This window comes from Rhinolophus sinicus, chromosome 2, assembly GCF_057876585.1.
Source record: "Rhinolophus sinicus isolate RSI-liver-muscle chromosome 2, RSI-T2T, whole genome shotgun sequence".
Taxonomy (NCBI): domain Eukaryota; kingdom Metazoa; phylum Chordata; class Mammalia; order Chiroptera; family Rhinolophidae; genus Rhinolophus; species Rhinolophus sinicus.
Window position 1 is genome coordinate 88,354,063 of NC_142502.1, and position 21,045 is coordinate 88,375,107.

Here is a 21,045-nt window from a genome sequence, read left to right on the forward strand (position 1 = left end):
GTTTTAAGTGTCCTGACTGCATGAATACTAAGTCAAGTTATTCAGCAGCCCATGTTTGCGGCCTTTTTAATCCAGTAAACTCCAGAGAGGGAGAGAACGTAGTCAGGATTGCACTAAGTCTCCACTTTTCAATGCACATGGAATCAGTATCTTGACATTCTGTTTTAAAAGCCTTTGAGATATACTGCTAGTACCGATTAGTTTGAAATTTTTTTTGCTTTTGCTTGCCAGACTGTTTATTATTCTATCTAATGTTAACGGCCCCAATTCCAGTTAGTAAAATAGCAATGTGGAGGGATATAGTTTCATTTTTAATCGTTTTGATTGTATAGAGAATGACTTGTTTTTTTTAATTCTCACAGACGCATCCTAATTATTATTATTGTTTTAGTGGATTTTTACAAAAGGTGTTTTTAATGAGTGTTTTGAGATTTATAAAAGTTAGTGATTTATTTCTTATATGCATTTTTTTCAAATAAGGAAAATTAAAATACATTTGTGTAGTTAAAAAGAACATTAAGTGCTTGTATGATATGTATTTCTCTGTGTTCTTTATACCCCTTTTTTATGCCTTACTTTGAAACCTACTGGGAGACTGTCTCTTAGAGTGGCACTTAGCGGTGGTGTTAGAAGGCTCTGCAGATGTAATCTTGTCTGAGCATCTGTTCTTGGAGATATTTAGAGCGGGGTACTTAGGTGCTTACCTAGCAGCAGGTCATGATCCCAGAAACAGACTGACAAGGTCAAAAGATAATAATCCTGAAATGATATTCTAAGTAGATTCAAAAGTCTCTTACTAGGGTGAAAAACACATCTTAGTTTGTCTGGAATTTTCCTGGTTATAAAATACAAAATCTCATGTCCCCAAAACCCTTTCAGTCTTGAGAAAACCAGAATGGTTGGTCACCCAACTCTTTATGCTTCTATTTAAAAATTTTCAGGTTGACCCACAAGTCTGTGGACCAACGACCAACTACCTGGAATTAGCCCCAGGGAAGTCCCAGCATCCTCCCAATTATAAGTCTCTAGGTCCTAGAGTCTTCACCTCTAGGATAAGATAATTGGATTAGATGGACTCTAGGGACTTGCGAGTGAAAGTGCACCAGCCTCACCTGGGAGATCGTTAAACATGGGGAATCGTAGACTCCGCCCCAGAGATCCTGAATCAGAATCCCCAGGTGATGTATATTCATGTTTGAGAAGCACTATGCTAAGGTCCTTTTAACTTTATCTTTCTATGATTCTATCCCTAGCTGTTTGTGCTCAGTGACTTGATCTTTGTCCCACAGCATTATAACCTCATTAGGAGCATGTCAGAGCTAATGAGCAATTTGAATTCAGCATAGATACAAACTTTGCTACATATCATGAAGAAAGGATTAATTTGTTGTGCTATGTGCCCTGGAGCAAGCACCCTAAGAGTTGATTTACAAAGCTCTCACAGTCATGATCTTTTGGGGTTGCGTGTTGATGGAGATCTGACATGGCACAAGCATCCTGCTGTCTTCACTTTCAACTCTTTCCCACCTCCCTCAGCTTGATGTCCCCATGAGGGCTGGGTGCGTGGTCGTGTATAGCTTCGTAAACAAGGCTCCCATTCCCCTCTTGCTAACAGCCAAGTGGTTGGAGTGTAATTTCTTCCTTGGAAGGACCCTTCTTTGGTCCAGTTTCACTATAAGTTCTTTGTTTGACATTTGTTTGACATTAGTTCCTTGTTTGGCAACATTCTGTGCCTTCCCTCACTACCTTCAGTCTGATGGGTACCCATATTTGTGGCACTTCTTGTTTTATAGCTTCCCCTGGCTCAACCTTAGCAGTTGGGTGGACAGAGGCATGTTAATATTTGAAGTAGATAATAATTAATATTTAGGTGAAGAAAAAAATGTCCATCCTCCACAAGGCAGAGTCTAGTTTATGTTTTGTTAAAATGGCAATATGCTTGATCTTCATGAGAGCTGCTTATATAATGTTTTCTCACTCGCTGACCAGTTCTAAAAACAGGATTTCTGTAGGAGCCACAGGGATTCTGGAGAGTGTTCTTTTCCCAGCTTTTGTTTCGACCAATCTCATTCTACCATCTCCATCCTTTTTGATAAAACAGAGGCGGTGTTAGCCCTACCAATGTAAGACAGGACCTCATTTCAGAAAAATACGTCAGTGACCATTTTTCTCTAGAGGTCCCCTAATGACGACATGCCTCATGTAGTTCTTGGATTCATCCATCCCCAAATTTAGATAAATGTTTTCTTCTGTATAGGGATAATTACATGGAGCAAGGCTAATAGTACCAATAGATTTTTGTGTGCTCCTTCCAGATTTCCTTTGTAAGCTCCTCCCCTTGTCCTGTCAGTGCTAGTGTTTGCTTAGGGCTCTGTGAAGAGCTTTCCTTTCTCTTAAGTCGTACTCTTCCCAGGTCAGCTGGGTTCTTCCACCACCTCAGTTAACATTCACTGATGCTTCCAGATTTTTTTCCTCTAGTCTGCACGTCCAGACCAGTTTATCCAACTGCCATTAAGATCTGCACTGTCCCGTATTGTAGCCACTTGCCACGTGTGGCTACTGAAAACTTGAAATCTGACTTGTCCAAACTTGACATGTTATGTAAGTGAAATTATACACCCTACTTCTAAGACTTGGTATGGAAATAGGATGCAAAACATCTTAGTAATTTGTTTATATCGATTATGTTGAAACGATAATATTTTACATATGTTGGGTTAAACATATTATTTAAATTAATTCCATCTGTTTGTTTTAACTTTTTTAATGTTGCTAATTTAAAATTTAAGTTTATACCTGTGACTTACATTTATGGCTTGTATTATATTTATATGGAGCAGCAATGCTTTCAAATTTTCACTATTTATAGACGTATAATCAGACATGTGATTCCCTATGTCTAACTATTTAATAGCCATCTTAAACTTGACTTACCAAAACTGAATTTATGATCTTAATCCATAGACCTGTTTCCTCCTAGGTGTTCAGGCAAATGCTTCAGTTGTCTAAACCAGAAATATGGAGTCATACTTGACGTATCTTCTTACCTTATTTCTCTATAACTCACCTACCAAGTCCAGTCCATTTTATCTCCCCCCCAGAATTCCTCTTGAGTCTTTCTATTTTTTTTCCCTAACTTCCTCTCTCTAGTCCAGGCCACTATTATCTCTCACCTATATAACAACAACAACCTCTTAGCTTGCCATCTTGCTGTGCTTCCATCCTTGAATTTTATAAAGGCTGAACTGGTCTTACTATCCGTTCATTCCTTTGCTTGAAACTTTTTAAGATTTCCCAGTGTCTCCTGAAGAAAGTCCAATATTTGTAATATCTTATGGGCTCTTCAGAACCTGCTCCCTGTTTATAGTTCTAGCATCACCTCTCAGCACTCTGCCCAAACTTGCTTGCATTTTATGCCTCAGCCATACTCAACTTCTTTGTCCTTTTCAGTGCATAAGATTCTGCTTCCATAAACTCAGCATGAAGGTCATGTTCTCTGGTAAACGTCTCTGAGCTTCCCATACAGGTTTTGGTACCCTGCTGTGTGCTGGCTCTCTGTACTTGCTTTAGCCAATACTCCTAGCTCCTACATAGCTTTATAAATTGTTCATCTCTTCTTGTAGATGGTAATTAGGGTGAAGATAGGGTTTTTTGTGTGCATTTCTTTGTATTATAGTGCCCAGTATACCATATTGATCACATGGTTACTCAGTAAAATTAGTATTGAATAAATGAATATAAATAAAAAAATTGTGGACTCTTCGAAATTTTCCTTTTAGGACCCTTATTGTCCATTTTTCTCTTAGGACATGTTTATGAGGAGCCCATGACACTCAATGTTTCTTCAGAAGATCCAGGATTGAAATGCTATACCCCCGTCTTTATTTCTAAAATTCCTAGTAACACCTAATACTTAAGAATGTCTTTTCATAATGTCTTCTGAGCTTTTGCTTTCCTGAGGCTCTCCGTTGACCAGATCATTTATTTTAACAGCCTATTTTTTCTACACTCTGCCCCTACCCCACCCCTATTGAATCAACAGTTTGCCTACATTTGCAATTGCTTTCTTGCCCTGGTCATATAGATGCACATAATTGTGATGGGGAGAATAAGCAGTTAACCTTCACAATTACCATCTGTGAATTGTTTTATTTTATTATTTCATTTTAATCTAGAGTACATTTTAGTTTCTTCTAGACTTATAGACTTCTTCAGGTGACATTAAATCAAACCTTGATCAGTTTTCCAATTATTGACTGGATTGAGTGTGGGGGAAATTAAAAGAGATATAAGATGTTGTAGGTTGGCCAACCAGTGTTTCTGAGTTTTTATAGGATGTACATAAAATCAAGTCAATACATATGCATATATTTGAAATTGTTTTTCAAATCTGAAGAATAGAGAAGTAATTAAGAATCATTTGTGAGTACAATACATAGCTCCCCCACTCCAGCTTCCTAGGTGTATTATTTTGGACAGTTACTTCATCTCTTTTTGCTTTAGTTCTTACATCAGTAAAATGGACGTAATGGTATTTATCTCACAGGGTAGTTGCCTGGAGTATAATAAGTGCTCAATACATGTTGGCTTTAGAAAGTCTCCATTTTACGCTTGTGTTTTACAAAACATATAAATATGCATATTGAGTAAAATACTATAGATCATTATGTTTCTGAGAAACAAATGCCTGGCAAGGCAATTAAGTTTGCTCAAATGTGACCTAATCTAATTCTTGAAAAATAGGAAATACTTTCGAATAGTCACATGACATTATACTGATCCAGCAAAACCTCCCAGGCAGTTACAGAATCTGGAATCATTTAGGACACAGTCTTTGATTCATTGTTCCCAATACCTTTTGTTTCTTCCTTCTTACTTCTCCTGGAAAAGAAAAGAAAAGGTTAATGTTCTTGTTGATCACCTTGATTCCTAGATCTTGCTTAATATCCTCTCCTGTAGTGCTTGCGTTCAGTTTTTATCTATGTAACTGCTCTTAATGTGTCAGTGTTCAAAGTATGAGGCACCCCCTGCCTCTGTAAATGCAAAAGTAAAAAAGAGTTCAAATGGAAATGTTGGCCTACCTTTCCCTTTAATAATCGCCTAACTCTCCTTCCTAGGGATAAATAGGCATAGCATCACTAATGGTATCTTTTCAGTCCTCAGAAACAAACAAAAAAAAACAAACGAAAACCCCTGTGAGATAACAAAGTTCAAAGAGGTATTACCCTCTCTTGGCAGCAGAAGTTACAGAAGTAAAATAGAAAAAGATCAAAAAATTATAATGAAACCCTAAACTGAGGAATATCATTAAACCATGATATTACTGAAAATGGCATTGGGATGACAATAAGCTTGTGAGCTGGTGTCGGTCAGCTTCACGACAACACCAGGTGTATATATGTAAAAAGGAAGACAAGCTTCTTAGTCTAACCCCCTACCGGAAGCATAAAATTATTTTTCAGTATCCCTGACAGGTAGTTGTCTCCCTTCTGGTTGCATATCTTCAATAGTGGTATTCTCATGTTCTAAGGAGGCCATTTCAGTAGATTCAACAGATCAAGAGAAGAGATGCGACAGTATATGAGGGATCAGCTTAAGTAGGATGATAGACATTTGTTGTTTCTCTTCATGGATTATGGTAGAATAAGCAAGAAGCATTGTCCTAAGTGTGTTGCAAAAGCTTTAGACACTACCTATTGATTGATTCTTGGGCTTCTCTACAATAAACTATTATTACTTTAGCCAACTCTGAAAAATGATAGACAGAAATATACACGTGCAAAGTGATGGAGGAGTGATGTTTGGGTGTGCCTGCCAGAAACACAGGGATTATTAAATTATATGGCTTCCCTCTCTGCCTACCACTCCTGTGTTTTATGTGAATTTAAAGATTGCTAAAAGTTTAAGGGCAAGATTGAGTGTTGTGGGTTCTTTCCTCTTGTTAGGTTTCTTACTCGGAAGGAGAAACATTTCAGTGCATCTCAAGCAATAAAGATATATATATACCTTTGTAATATGTATAAAATATACTGGATGGTGGAAGGTCTGCAGGTAGGATAGTGGTTTTCTGACAAGGACTTGTTATGAGCCCAGTGTACTTTCAAAGGCTGCTGAAGCCAAACTGTCCCACAAAAAAAACGTGTTGCCTGTACTCAAAATTTCAATTTTGTCCTCTTTGTGAAGTAAAGCATGAGAGCAAGAGCAGCAAGCACTAATATCCAGGAGATGCTAGCAGCACCATTTCAGGCTAGTTATTATGATGTGTCAGGCTTAGGAGATGTGTAATTATAAAAGGTTTATTTCACAATTGTTCCAAATTGAGAGCATTTCAAGCTCAATGCAGCGTTTGTCTCAATACACAGAGATATGGACCCTCAGGAAAAGTAAGCTAATGGTAAACACAAACCAGGGTGTTAGTATTTGTTCTCATTGGTATTGTTGATTGCCTAACAAATCCTTTGTGGGCAGTAGACATTTAATGTTCCACATGGTATATGAGCACTAAATTATATAACTGTTTATGCAACTAGTATTGTAAATTGGTACTTAGGCTGGGAAGTTTTATCAAGTGATTGTGTTATATTTTTAAAGGAGACTATCCCTTAATTAAAAACAGGTTTGGTTATTTAAAAAAAAGAACAATAATTAAGGTACCTCATTGAACAGAAAAAGAAAAGGACAGGATTATAGTTGTTTTGTCCTTTTTATTGTATATAGGAGCTGTTGCTGATACAGAGGTAAGGGTTAACATTTAAAATGGACTGATTGCCTCCTGATTTCTTGCACATAAAGCCATGAGAAGTTCAGGGAGAGACTTCTTCCCCTAGTAATGAAGCTCTCTGCTGCTAATGGCCCATGCAGACTCCCTTGGCTCCTCCAAATTAGAAATACTTTTGTGCTCCTTTGCTTCATTAACAGTAAAGAGAGGGAGATTGGTGGCTATTTAGGGCACGGGGAAATTAGTGGCTATTTAGGGCAAGTGAAAATTGTAGTAATTATGGTTGGTAAAGTCTCTTCATGGTGTTCTTAGACTCTTGATGTTCTTTTGGTGCTTTTTGGAAGATCCCACCACTGTCACGGCTGGCATTTGTCCTAGAAGGATGGGAGCTGATTTGACTTTGAATTTTTGGCCCCCTGTGATGGTCAACCCAAGGCATCGTGCCTAGTAGGAGAGGATGGGGTTTTACATTTTGATTTGCTTTTCAGAATGTACCATATTTCCACTACCAGCTGTGATAAACTTTTATTTGATAACCTCCTCCTCTACTTGCATTGCATTGTAGAAAGTAGATGCTGTATGTCAGTGCCTGTGAAACTGCATCTTGAACAAACCTTGGTGGAGACGGATGGGGTGGGTTGATAGGATCAGGGCACTGCAAGAAGAAGGAAGAGAAAGGATAATATAGGATCACAATATGCTATAGAGGATCTCCTGTTGATCAAAGGGTGGCATCAGATTCCTAGATGCTGAAAGGGGCATCAAAAGGGTACAAAAGTCTTAAAGAAAAATAAAACTGAATTAATGTTAGAATTTAGTTGTTTTACAATCTTTGAAGAGGTGATCATGTTTATAAGGGCCTTCGGAAACGGGGGAGTACAGTCTGAAAAATAGCTCCTTGAATAATTGAAGTTACAATCTTATAGACACTCAACCAGGAGAAATCACATCCTAAAAATTGATTTATAAATGTGGCGCTGATGGAAATAATTAAGTCTAGTCAAGCTGACCAGGAGGATTCTTGGGGCCACATTGCTGGAATTAAGAAGCATTTCTAGAAATATCTACCCAACTGATGGTATTGTAACATATGAAGGTAATATTTTCAAGGTGGTGTGCATATCTTAAGAGAAGAGTGATAAAATATAGACTGGTAAGGCAAAGTAAGTGATAAAATGTGGCTTGGAAGAATTAAATGTGAACAAATATATGGATTTATACAAATGGAATTTTTCTTTTGATCTGTAGTTTAAAGAACAATTTACAAAGCTGGTTTAACTGAGAGCACTTGACTAGGAATCATAAGGAAACCTTGGCATTTTCCTAAACCAGAGCTCACTATTAGTGTAGATTGCTTGTATAAGCCCAGGAGAGGTTTTTCTGACCACTAAACGTAAGTGTTTAAGTCCTTTTGGCAAATATCCTATGGGGTTGACTATACTGAGCTCTGATAACTTATGATCAAACTGTGTATCTCCTTCAATTAATAAGTGTACAAGAAATCTCCTGACACTCGTGGGTTTTGCTGGGTAGACTTCCCTGTGTGAGAGTCAGTTTTATTTTTTTATTGTGAATTATTAAATAGAAATTCTGATTTATCAATTAGTCTCCCCTGGATTTAGATCTTGTGATTCATTTTCCAGAGCATGTATGTCTCAGTGAAAGCTGAAAGGGTGCACTTTCAGAACTTGAAACACTCTAAACAGCCTCCCACACTGTGGGGAATCCCACTTTATATACAGACCGTGGTACCTATTGCAGCCCACTCATGTACCTCTTTGGTATTTCTTGGTTCCAGTTTAGCTCTTCTTATCCCATTTGTTTTACATGTGTTTCTCAGTAGCCTATCTTTATTCATTAAATATATTAATTGGGCCAAATTGTGCTGGATGGTCTCGTGGGACTCTGGGACTCATGGTTTCAGTCAGGGGAGGCGAGAGCCACAATGGCTGAGGACAAATGGCTAGAAAATACAAGGAATAAAATTAAGATTCCTAAAGCTTGTCTAAAGATTAAAGTATAAAAATAAATTCCATAAACAGAGGAGGAATTTGAGGATGTGAACGCCCCATCAGTAGAAAAAGGGACAGGATAAAATATGGATGGAGTTCCTGCAATGGATTAGAAGTGAGAGCAGATGACTTTTGTGCCCATTCTGATTCTAAGAATATGAGTTGAAGATTGTTCTTTAGTTCTAATTTAAATTCTGACATACATGTGAAAGAAGAAAAATCCAAGTTACCAAGTCCAAAGAGAGGGAGAAGTCCCTCTACTCCAAGATTTTTAGAAGTTCAGTTAATGCTGCAGAGGGAAATTTGGGGAGAGAGTAGTTCTTATATTCTCAATGCCCCAAGCATTTTCATCCCTTCCATTTTATTAATTAATGGATGAAATGTATTTAATTGTACAAGAAATATATATCAATGTTCTTTACCATGAAAGGTTTTGAATATTTTTAAATGACCAAATATCCTAGATAAACTTCTAGACATTAAAATAGGTAGTACAGAATGGCAAATCTGGCACATCTGAGGTTTTTTCTTATTTTGAAAACTGAGATTCTTTTTTTAAATGGACTGTAGGTAGATGGTTACTGAATAGTTTATATATGTTATCTCTTTAAGTTTCACAGTAGCTGCATGAGATACATACTATAGGTCTCCATTAAAAAAAATAAAAGGAAATTAAAGCTTGAAGAAGGTCAGTAATCTGCCCAAGTTCGTACACCTAGTGCTTGCTGATACAGATTTCCAGTTTACACCATTTGACCGCAGTGCCCAATCATTTAACACCAAAAACAGTTTCCTTTTATAATTTGCCACTGGATTGTAAATTGGCTTTGGATATGTTCATGCCACACCTCACTTTGAAAACCCAACATCCTCCTTCATCTCATTTCCCTCTACTTTGAGAATTTAATTATCTGCCTGCAGCAAAATGCCACAGTTAAAGATTCTCATGAAAAACTAAACCAAAGAGGGAAGGACAGTCATAATGTGTATTGATTTTTTTTTTCTGTCCACTTTGACTTTCTTTTAGGGTCTTAGCATGTGGCTAAATCTATTGTTCTAGTTAAGTCTTAAAAATTGCTTTCTGGGATGGGCTGTGTAGAATAATTTGTAGAAGTTAAAAAAATTCTAGTTCTACCTTTGACATTCACATAACACTTTTGCCATACTTTGCCTCAGTTTCCTCATTAATTCTTCTCGAAATCCTTTGTATAAATCAGGAAATTGGCACCAACTTTTGGGAGAGTTCACCCATGCATTCTTTGTCCATATAATAAACATAATTTGAGGGCCCATTGTATGCAAGGTCCTGTGCCAGCGTGTAGGATACCAGAAAGAAAATATTTCTAACTTAAGAATCTTACAGCCTGTGTTAACAAGTAAAAAAGCAAGCCCAACAACAGTGAGGTGTAGTAGTAGGAGTGAGTACTGGGCATTATGCAAGCGCCCAAGAGAAGAGCCAGGTTACCTCCTCATTCTAAGGTAGACTACCAAAGCCATTCCTCCGGAGCACTTGGAGGCAGGCGTCTGAGCGTCTAGGGCCATCCAGTTCTGGCTCTCAGTCATTGCTCCCAATAGGAATATCTAATAACTAATATGTTTTATGCTGTTGATAAACCTGGTCAACCGCAAAATTCTGGCCATGGACATTTCTTGGTTAAAATCATAGTATATAGGCCTGGCATATGTGAATTCATTAAGATGATATTTTAGTGGCATCCGTTCTGAGTGTTACCATCTCTAACCCACCAGGTTAGTGACATGCACAAACAATCCAAAAACACCTCCCACTGGTCTGTTTTAACCCATGCAGTGACTACTAAAACCTCCAAAAGACACACAGACAAGAAGGGGCCTAACACATACATTGAGAGAATAGGAGAAGAGATGGAAGAGGAATGCATTAGATACAGAGTAAACAAATATCTTAAAATCCATATTTTTTGTTTTAAATCACTCCAGAACTAATGTTCCAGATGTTTCTTATGATTTAACCGTGACTGACAGCAGAAATATGACCACCACTGTCAATTATGTGTGTGACACATTGTCTAACTCTTATGGCTGGATGGCTCTGCTCTTGGATCAAGAAACCTACTCACTCCGATTTGAGACCCTTTGGATCAACAGATCTCTACAGGTAATCCCAGGAATTCATTCAATGGTGTGTTCCATTACCCAGGGGTTCTTATCTTTCCTTCTGTGAAATAATAGTTTGCAGGCATTAGCATTTTCTGGTGCTGATGCAACTGCAGCAGGATTTTGGCCAGATGAATGTAATCTGAATACGAGATATGTTCCTTTTTTTTTTTAACTTGTAAATTTTGGAATCAGTTTAAACTTACCTTGAATGGAGAATGGAAAATTTTCAACTTTATTAATACGATGAAAAACAACTTCTAAACAATCTATAGAATTGTATCCTGATATTATGGGTTCAGAACCAACCAACTTAATCCAGGGAGAAGTGTTTGTAGCCAGAGATAATGTCATAACAATACATTTTTACGTTGCACACTGCCACCTTGTGGTCAAAGATTAACTTGCAAATAAAGGTCAAGCCTTTCATTTGGGTTGTGTTGAAGGGGTTAAATGAGCCAAGATAGTAATAGCCGTATAGAAAGTGGGTGCATTTTCTGGAAGGAAGAAAAAAAAGCAATCTAGTGGATTCCCTAAAGCTTCTTTTTTTCCTTTTAACATATTTCTTCTTGTCTCATCAAACATTTTTTTCCTAGAAGTCATGAGGGCGGTCTTAGGGAACTAGAAGCTGCTTTACGTGTGCCATCGTTCTGAGGAATTTAAAAGAGCTCTTGATCCTCTCACCAATGCTCTCAGAATGGAGCTCTGTTTCCTTCCCTTGAGGTTCCCATGAAAACATTTTGGGGAATTTTAATAATACGAAGGGAGCAGATTGGTGACTCTGGAGGTGGACACCTTGGGTTTCTGTCCTGGCTCAGCACTCTTCCACTTTGTGATATGGGGCAAGTTACTGAACCTCTGCCTGCCTCAGTTTCCTCATCCGTAAAATGGGGCAGTGACAGTAACAATCACAGGGGAATTTTCAAGTGTTGAATGCCTTGATATGAAGAGCACCCGAGCATGTAGCAAACCCCCAACAGTGCTAGCTACTCATATTAGAAATGGATGACACTCCTAAAATACCATAACGTAATTGCCTTTTAAGTTAAGGGAAAAACTGGAAAGGAATTCTGGACCCTGCTCTGTCTCTTCTAGCTGTTTGATCTGAGACAAGTCAATTTGCTTGTTTGGGGCTTGGTTTTCTTCTCTTTTAATTGAGGTTGTTAAAGAAGAAAAAACGATGGAGTCTTTCAGTCTCCACATTCTGTGATTGTGTAGCTCTAGTTATGAATTTATTATGGAGTGGATTTAAGTAAGCCCACTCCCCACAATGTAGTGGGGCTGTGAACTACCCTATTTCTAAATGACTCCATCTGTGTTCTTTGTAGCTCTGTTTGGAGGGGAGCCTTCCTTACTAAATGAGCTCTATTGTGCTTTTCTTTCACTTCAAGTACTCAGCAACATTTGACACCTTTGGTCCTGGGAATTACCTCCTTCTGGTACACACAGTCCTGTGGCCTTATCCTGACATCCTCATAAGGTGTGGGAATCAACTGGGGCGGTCCCTTCCGTCTCTTCCATCACCTGGTAAAGACCAAGGCTGTGACTGGTTCTTCGATAGCCGGTTGAGGCAACTCACCTATCTGGGTAAGTATAATTGGATGAGCGTTTTGAGGTCACAGAATCAGAAACCACTATTTACTTCTGAATCCAGATTTGTGCTATGAAGTGATGAGGAGCTGAAGGGGACAGCCGTTTGTTATGGTTAAGTGAGTGGGCTTTGAAATCAGACTGCCTGGGTTTAAATCCCAGCTCCAACTTTTACTAGTTATGGGATACTGAACAGGTATCATTTCTCTCTCAGGCTCAGCTTCCTGTGACATGGGATAATAATTGGACCTACCTCAAAGGATAGGAAATTAAGTAAAGGCTAACATGCAAAACATTTTAGTAGAGTGTGTAACCCACAGCAAGTGCTTAATAAACATTATTATTAATATTTTCAATTCACTTGAAGGCAGTTTTGTATTTGTAGAAACATCAACTGCACAGATAAAGACAGGATGGCTGATTATGGCCACAGATACTAGGAACAGCAGAGAGTACAAGGTGACAGCTACAGAGAGGGGAGGAATGAAGAGTGAAGTTAATGTGGAAGGTGAGAAGAAAAGCCGTGGAAGGGAACCTGAGGTCAGGAAGATGAGAAGGCATGAAGGGCTGATGTGAGGATTGGGGGAGGGGGAGGGCGGTCTCTGTCTTGTGCCAAGATGCAGCATCAAAATGAAGGATCAGGACCCTCATTTTAAAGGACCAGGAACCCTTGCATGACTGCAGAGTAACAGGTGGCAAAAGGATTTCCTTGTCTTCTTATTGTGTGCGTTTCACAGGAGCCCAGTGGTGGGTCAGGACCATATATTTCTTCTGAACCTCCTGGTATTCGTCTCATATTCCTTTTCTATATGATGTCAGCATTGGTTGCTCTGAGCACCATGATGTCCACTTATATATCATCCTCAGCTCAGTGTGGTCTGTAAGGAGAATCTGTCCAAATGGGTCTCTAGAATGACAATTTTGTTATAAATTGGTCTTGATAGAGCCTGGTCAAATTCAGGGGACCTCATCAGCATGGAAAGTGCTAGCCCCTGCCACAAACCAGACTTGGCCCTAAAGATTTAGAGAGCTAGGCAATTGTCTTGAGTCCCTTGTCCCTCTTATTTGTGCCTTGCCATATGTCAACTGAGTCTGATTTACACTTGAGCCCCGGGACTATGAAATTTTAATAGCACCAGAGAGGAGACTATCATAGTTCCCTGATACCTTTATCTCTGCCAAATATATTGTTATATATTTTATTTGCACTGAATTGTACCATTCAAATTTTATTTCTGATTTGATCCATCCATAAATGTAACCTAAAACTATAAAAGCTCAGGATGGACAGAGATCCCTGAGACTGTTTTACCACTGGAGCCGCATACAGCCATTAAGCAACAGCAAATAGTGGCCATTAACTTCAACTATAACTATTCACTTGATATACGTTCTGGAATAGAATTTAATTTCAGATTACTCTCGTTCTATTACTTAGCATGCTTCTGAAAAGCCTATCTTGTCCATCGGTCAGATTCTGTTCATGAACTGCAAACTAATTTGAATACTCACATAAGCCAAATGATGAAGGCACATTTGTGGCATAAAAAAATCAAACCATGCAGCTACAGATTTCTTTCCCCTGGGATGGTATTATTTATTGAATTAATAGCAAGTTATACTCTTATTTTATACATATATACACATATACACATACATACATGGTATAAATGCACATCTGTGTAAGTATATATCTATATATGTATATTTATATGTAGGTGTACACCTGTATGTATATATTGCATATATATGATGGAGATGAATATTTCAGTCTAAAATATTTTCATTAGGTAGATATTTTTTATTAATTTTTACAAAAGTCTTTGTATCACAATACCCTAGTATCGCCACCTTTGAACAGTATGAGTTGGAAAAGGAACAGGAAGTCACAGAGGGTTGGTTGAATGTTTAATAAACTTGGAGATGCTTGTTCCTTGAAGATGATTCCTAGGGCTCCACATAGTGGCTTTCACGGTCATTTGTGCCTCCTCCATCCTCTGAGCGTATGGGGGAGCGAGGTGGCTAGAGACACCTCTCTTCCCATTTCTGGGCGGGCACAGTGAGGGTATGAGGATTCAGGAGGAACTGAGGCTCGTTCTGCTTCTCCACAGTGATGTCCCGTGAAGCTATATTGGGTTGTGTGGATTTGGTGATGGTTTTGGATGTCCTCTGTGTAAAGCCTACACCATCTTTAGGAAGGTTGAGGATGCCTAAATGCCATGATGGCCGTGAGGTAGTTGTAGCTGGTACCCCAAAAGACCCCAGCAATAGAGTTCCGGTACTGTGCCATGCATTTTACATATTGGTTAGTTTCTTACTTTCACATAATTGTTTTTTCAGGTTATGTGACTTTATAGGTTTGTGACTGGTATAATTCACATTTGAGCTAAGAGGAGAGTATAAATCAAGACCTCACAGTCTATGTGGATATATTCCTAGAATGAAAAAAAGAATCATGGGAGCATTGTGTGTTCAAAAGTTTCATTTCATTGTAGGAAAACTCCTTGACCTCCTCCAGGTACACCGAGTTTCCTGTCAGACTTTCAGGGGGGTTTCTGGGGCTCCTGCTCCTTTTCCTGGCTGGTGTTTCATTCAGAGTGCTGCTTCACTGACAATTGGCTATGTTTCATTCATCTGTTGACCACTTCTAAGTGGATCATCTTTTGTATTGTTTGTTTGCAGCCTTACCACATCCCCCAGGAGAGGAAATTTTTTTTAAAAAAATCACAATTATCTTCATTTCCTCTGTTTGGCTACTTCCTGTGTGATTTAAGATACCTGACTAGTCTGTGACCCAGCTGAGAATGAATAATCAGAACCCAGGCATTCTAGCTCCTGGCTATGGATCTCTCCACTAGAGTGTGCTGCCTGCTAACTAATCATTGATCACTGACCAAAAAGGGTGGTGGTGGTAGCCTGTGGTGGTGGTGGTGGTGGTGGGGGCTACTAGGCAGAGTCCGAGGAGAAAACTTCTCACTGATCCCCAGGGACAAAGAAAAAAATCGCGCACATATAATATGTTTTGACCCTTGCATTTCTCTTCTCCACCAAGGCGAGTTTCGTCTTTGTTCAGCAAACATCTTTATGGAATGCAGGTTCTTTGGAAAACTCATGGCCAGAGCTTAGGGCTTAAGGTTTTAATCAGTGGCTGGCTGGCTATTTCACCTGGGGCATGGAATTATAAATGCTCCATGCCTCAATGGCTTCATCTGTTCAATGAGGTTAAGAATACTTATCTCTTGGAATTGTGGCACAAAACACCCACACATCTTCAAGTGTGATTTGTATGCCATGTTACTTTACTACAGATTTTCTCAACAGATTATTTCTCTAAATTTTTTCTTTTCTCCTAGAAGATTAACAGTGTCACATGCCTTGAACTCATCAGAACCGCTCTGAAAGGGTCTCACTCTGTTTTCCTTGACTAGATTTTGGTAGATAACTGAGATTCATAATAATATGACATGTATGATATATTGCTGCCATGATTGAAATTTAATACCACTTAAGCAATTGTTACCCACAGAATAAGATAACCTCACTCGTTTAAAAATATCTTTTAAGGAGATTGGTTCAGGTTGCCTTTCTAAAGCCCCTGAGACTTCTGCCCAAGGAGCCACTTACAGATCAGACCACAAGTAAAGTACTTGTGTGCTATAGTTGTGTTAGGACCCGGGGTGGAGGGAGTGGGGCAATACCGTGTTTCCCCGAAAATAAGACCTAACCGTAAAATAAGCCCTAGCATGATTTTTCAGGGTGACATCCCCTGAACATAAACCCTAATGCATCTTTTGGAGCACAACTTAATGTAAGACCCGGTCTTATTTTCGGGGAAACAGGGTATTAGATGTGATAAACTATTATGAATAGCGGTTCCAAACTATAACTCCTATGCCATGCTTGGGAATGAGTATGACTGTAGAACAAGTATTCTTTTATATTTTCAAAGTTGGAGTCAAATCTAGCAAGCCCAGTTTTCCATTTGTGTGATTTAATTCACTGGAGGCTCACATCTTTGCCTTACACAGCCAGTTTCCCACTGCCTCTTTCCCTGCTGTTTTTTTCCAGGGATGTTTCAGTTCATGGTGAACTATTTTTATTTTTTAGTTACATTAACGCTATGAAATAATTAGTCAGCTAATTAATCTGGTTTACAAGCTTTGTAGGATTCTTCAGCTGTCAGTCAGGCCCAGGCCCGAGGCCTACATCTAGTCTCAGCTCTCTTGCCCATGTGATTCTCGTTGCCATGGCTACTGGCTACATCTGCTGACACCCCACTCTCTATTTATTGCTTAATTAAGAATTTCACGCTCAGCCCTTATCTGCCTCTAAGAACAAGCACACACTGTTAAGAAATTCCAAATTTAGGCCCAGGCACAAGGAAAGCCTTTCTTGCAGGCTTGGCTGGATGGAGCCTCTCTAACGATCTTCTCGGCATCCCAGCCGCCACCCTTCAATCAAAAATCATTAAATGGGGCAGAGATAATGAGCATGTAGCATATCAAAAGAAGGATGTTTGCTTGATCCAAAGGAGGAAAAGCTGCTAGGCCCCATGCTCAGCTCCACTTCAAAGGGAGATGAGACCCCTCATCACTGGGGCTTGATAAAGCCTCATTTGTTCTGGGCTTGACTTATGCAAAAGGTCTGGTATGTCAGAGTCCTGTCTCACAGACGTGCAATACCCCCACCTCTTGCCTCCACCTCCACCAGCCCCCGTCCCTGGTCTTCCACACGCTTGCTCGCTAGCGCTCGCTCGTGTGTCAGCACTTAGGCAGCTGGGTCCCCCAAAGCATCAGGCAGAGCGTATAATCACTGACTCTCCACTGACAATGGCCACTTGTAGGGGGGTGGCCTGGAGGAGGTCTTCATCACAATAGGAACACAATTATTGCAGCTGCTAGGGCGGGCTATGCTTCTTCCTGTAGAAATATAATAGGACTTGCCCAAAACAGGGGGACAAGGTTGAGGGGATGGCGTGGGGGTTGAGAGGGGTGGAGAAAGCAATCTTGAGTTGATTATTCATATTCTGACTCCTGGAAGCCCGATGCGGAACCAGTGGGGTTCCAGCAGCTGCTCGTGCACAGCCCTCTTCTAATAATTGTACATTCTGTCAGGGGTCAACTTACTTTTGACCCTGTCCTTTCATATTGGTAAAAGGCTCTTTAGGGCAAACTGTTGGGTTGAGGCAGGGTGCATTAAACACTCACAGCCCCTTCCACTTGCTTTATCCCCCACGCAACCAGCAGCCGGTGATAAATTCATATCAGATGCTGAGCCTTTCACCGCTGCCCTCCCGAGTTCACACAGCCCCCACTCTCGCGGCAGAGATACTGCCGAGCTGGGATATTGTGTGAGGCAGCAGCTGAGAAAGTCCGCCTGCTACGCTCAGGGCTCCCACGCACCACCTTTTCCTGATCGGACTGAAAAGAGACATGTCTCGCCAGGCTGGCCAATGCTTGTCTCCAAGTGTTCCCCTCACCAAGATAAAGGCAGGCTCTTTGGCAAGCCGCCGGGGCTGTTGTCCAGGAGGGCAAGAGGGCTGTAGATAGAGACAGATGGACTTTATTGTCTGCACCAGGTGCCCTGAAGAACTCCCATCACAGGAGGCTCAGAAAAGATGCTGTGAACTTGGGAGATGCTGAAAATAAGGAGTGTTTTCCTAAGTTTGTGGCTAGGAGATCATGGATACTGCTTAGGTTTCTCTTTTCTCAAAGCGCTGAGGGCACAGGGATGGAGCAGGCTGCTGCCTAGACCTTCCTGTTCTTTAGCTGGTCTGCAAGACCCTGTGCAGTTCCTTGGGGTGGAAGGAATCCCGTTTGAATCTAAGATGGAGAGAGGACTCAACTGGCTCCCCAGAGCTCTTTGGGAAGATTTTATAAGCAAAGCAGAATCATAATCCTTCGAAACTCTGCAGCCATTTCCATGCTGTGTTCCTCTAAGGCAATCTGTAGCATTCTAGTTAATAAATTAATTTACATTCTTATAGAAAACTCATTCCCCAAAGATCCCCAAGGATTCTTACCAGTAATATAGAGGATTGACTTCAGGGAAATGCACTAACCTTTATGGCAAAAATGTAGAGAATGAAACAGGAGCTGGGGATGTGAAAGGAGATTTTGCCTCTTGATGACAAGCAACTTCTCCACAAGGAAAAGGATGAAAGGAAGAACAGAAAACAGAAGGAAGGAAAACTTAGAAGGCAGAATCAGATGCTTTTGCTAGGAATGGCTCAGATTAAGGAGCACATTTTTAGTGATGCAGGTGGCTAGCCTTCATTCATGTAGGGAAGGGTACTGGTGGTATAACCAGTACTCAAACTCAGCTTTTCTGACTCAGGTGCCATACTTTTTCTAGCATACTATTGATTTTTGGTCATTGTTGTTTGTTTGTTTTAAATCAAAGCTTATATTCCTATCCTTGTAAACCAATTCTTCTTCCTTCTATTCATAATTAAACCTATACCTGTCGGTTAACTCTATGCTGCCTAAACTTTAGATATTTGAGTACCACCTTCGCAATTTGTCACTACCTTATGCCTCCTGTATTATTACTTACTTAATATTTTTCTTCAATCAATTTCCACACTATCTTATTTTAAAAACCTAACCTCTTCTTAAGCAATAATATCCATAAAATCATGGGTTTAATGACCTAGTGGTTTTTCTAAAACACATTAACATTCATAGCTATTAAAGTAAAACTTCTATGCCACCAAAATTATCACTTCACATTTTATGTTTTGGGATATAACGTGATTTGCAACTTTTTGGTATAATTGATGAAAAGTAAGAAGTTTGAACATGAGGATCTCTTTTTTTTATCTTGGTCTCCCTCCTCACTTGCTAAGAACACCTGCTTCTGAGATCAAACCACATTTTTGAGAGTATGGTATGAAGGCAGTTATAGAATTCCTCAATTCAGTGCTTTCTAAACTTGCCTCATGGGCAAACAGCTGGAATGCTTGCTACCAGGCCCCTCCCTGGAAGTTTTGGTTCTATACACTTGTGCAAGGCCCAGAAAATCACAGATACCCCCATGCAACTGTGGCAAACATTGCTCTGAGTCAGAATAACAATTGTGATTGTTCTCTGAGTTAATTAAGAAGATTTAATTGAGCTAACTCTCAGGACTGTGGTTAATGCAGATGTATCTGTCTGTCAGTGTCTTGATCAAATTCTTTTACACTTAAAAAAATTACATTCATCCATGAATGAATGTTACTGGGATAATAGAAGACTCAGTGGGGATCATGGGCTTTTTACATAATGTTTCTGTGAAAGTCTTTAAAAGATCCTGTGTTACAAGGGCCAAGGTGATTCTGGCTGTCTCTGGGAGGCTGGAATCACTCAGGAGTGTGGTCCTGTGAATCAAGCTTTAGCTTTCCAGGGATCAGTTAACAAGTAAGCCTTCTTTGTGGCTAAGTGAAAGAGGCTAATTTTGGGGAGCGTGTTCAAGTTCACTGAACAGGTAGAGAGAACAGAGCAGGAGTTTGCAGGTGTGTGAGGCAGATCCAGGAGAAGTGGCGGTAGAGGGTAGGGCAATTAAGCTGAAAATGCAAATAGGGGACCAAATCCAACAGCTGGCTCATGAAGACAGAGCTGATGTCCGGGTCCAGGGCAGACGGAGTTGGAAAGAGAAGGCATGAGTCAGGGTAAGAATGGATGAAATCTGCAGACATAGATTGCAGTTGCTGCTTCATGTTCTCTCCATGTGTAGTCAGTGGCTTTCTTACTATATAAATGTAGACTGAATGAGAGGTCCTAATATGTGCCTACACCTCAATGGCAAAGTGAGAACGGGGATATTAATGAAGAATAAAATAGGAAAGGAGTCTACAACCTGCTAAGATGCCATGTGTTTTTTTTTTTTTTCTTTCTACATAGGTACTTATTCATCCCTCCAAAATTCCAAGAGAGAATGGGACCTACTCAGAGAGAAAATTATGAATTTTTATCTTCCCTAGTGCCCTAGTAAGGACAAAATTTGCCAGGCACAGCACATAACTCTGGTAGGCACAAGTGTCATATCTAGCTGAATAACTCTCTTTCCTCTTACCAGGAGCGATTTTCTTAGCACATTTTTCTCTTCCTTCTAGATATCTCAGTTTATAGCAAGCTCAGATAATACAGCACTTGTTGGAATAATTTAGCAATAATTGACCCAGAGACCCAACCAGATTCTTAACAATCTGGAAAGGATGAACTGCAGTAAGTCTCCGTTTATAAACAAAGTGGATTAACCATTCTTGTATTACAAATACGAAATCAGAAATCATAAGCACTGAGAAAACATATGTACAAGATCACAGCTTTGAAACTCTTGCCAAATTGATACCTTTATTTGCAAACGATTTCCATTTCTCTTTGTATTTATCCAAGTTGGAAACAACACTTAACCTTTACACTGTCTTTTACAGAGTCAAAGCACTTAGCAAATTTTAGCATGTCTGCTTAAGTTGCTTACAACTCCGAATTGTGATTCGGTACAGCTGTGAAAAGAGTAAAAAGAATAAAAGCATAGTTCTTGGGTTTTGTTAACTGATTCTTAGAATAATGCTCATGCCATAACAACAGTATTGATGATAGCTAA

General features: G+C 39.6%; 1 protein-coding gene across 8 annotated transcripts in view; it reads left to right on the forward strand.

Moving 5' to 3' along the window:
- The window catches only part of PKHD1 (PKHD1 ciliary IPT domain containing fibrocystin/polyductin), a 429,303-nt gene that overhangs the window by 207,592 nt on the left and 200,666 nt on the right, over positions 1-21,045 (forward strand). For all 8 annotated transcript variants that reach the window (XM_074333066.2, XM_088795661.1, XM_088795663.1 and 5 more), the window contains 2 exons: positions 10,690-10,867; positions 12,258-12,453. In XM_074333066.2, coding sequence (XP_074189167.2) covers positions 10,690-10,867; positions 12,258-12,453 — 374 coding nt within the window. The remainder of the gene's footprint in view (positions 1-10,689; positions 10,868-12,257; positions 12,454-21,045) is intronic.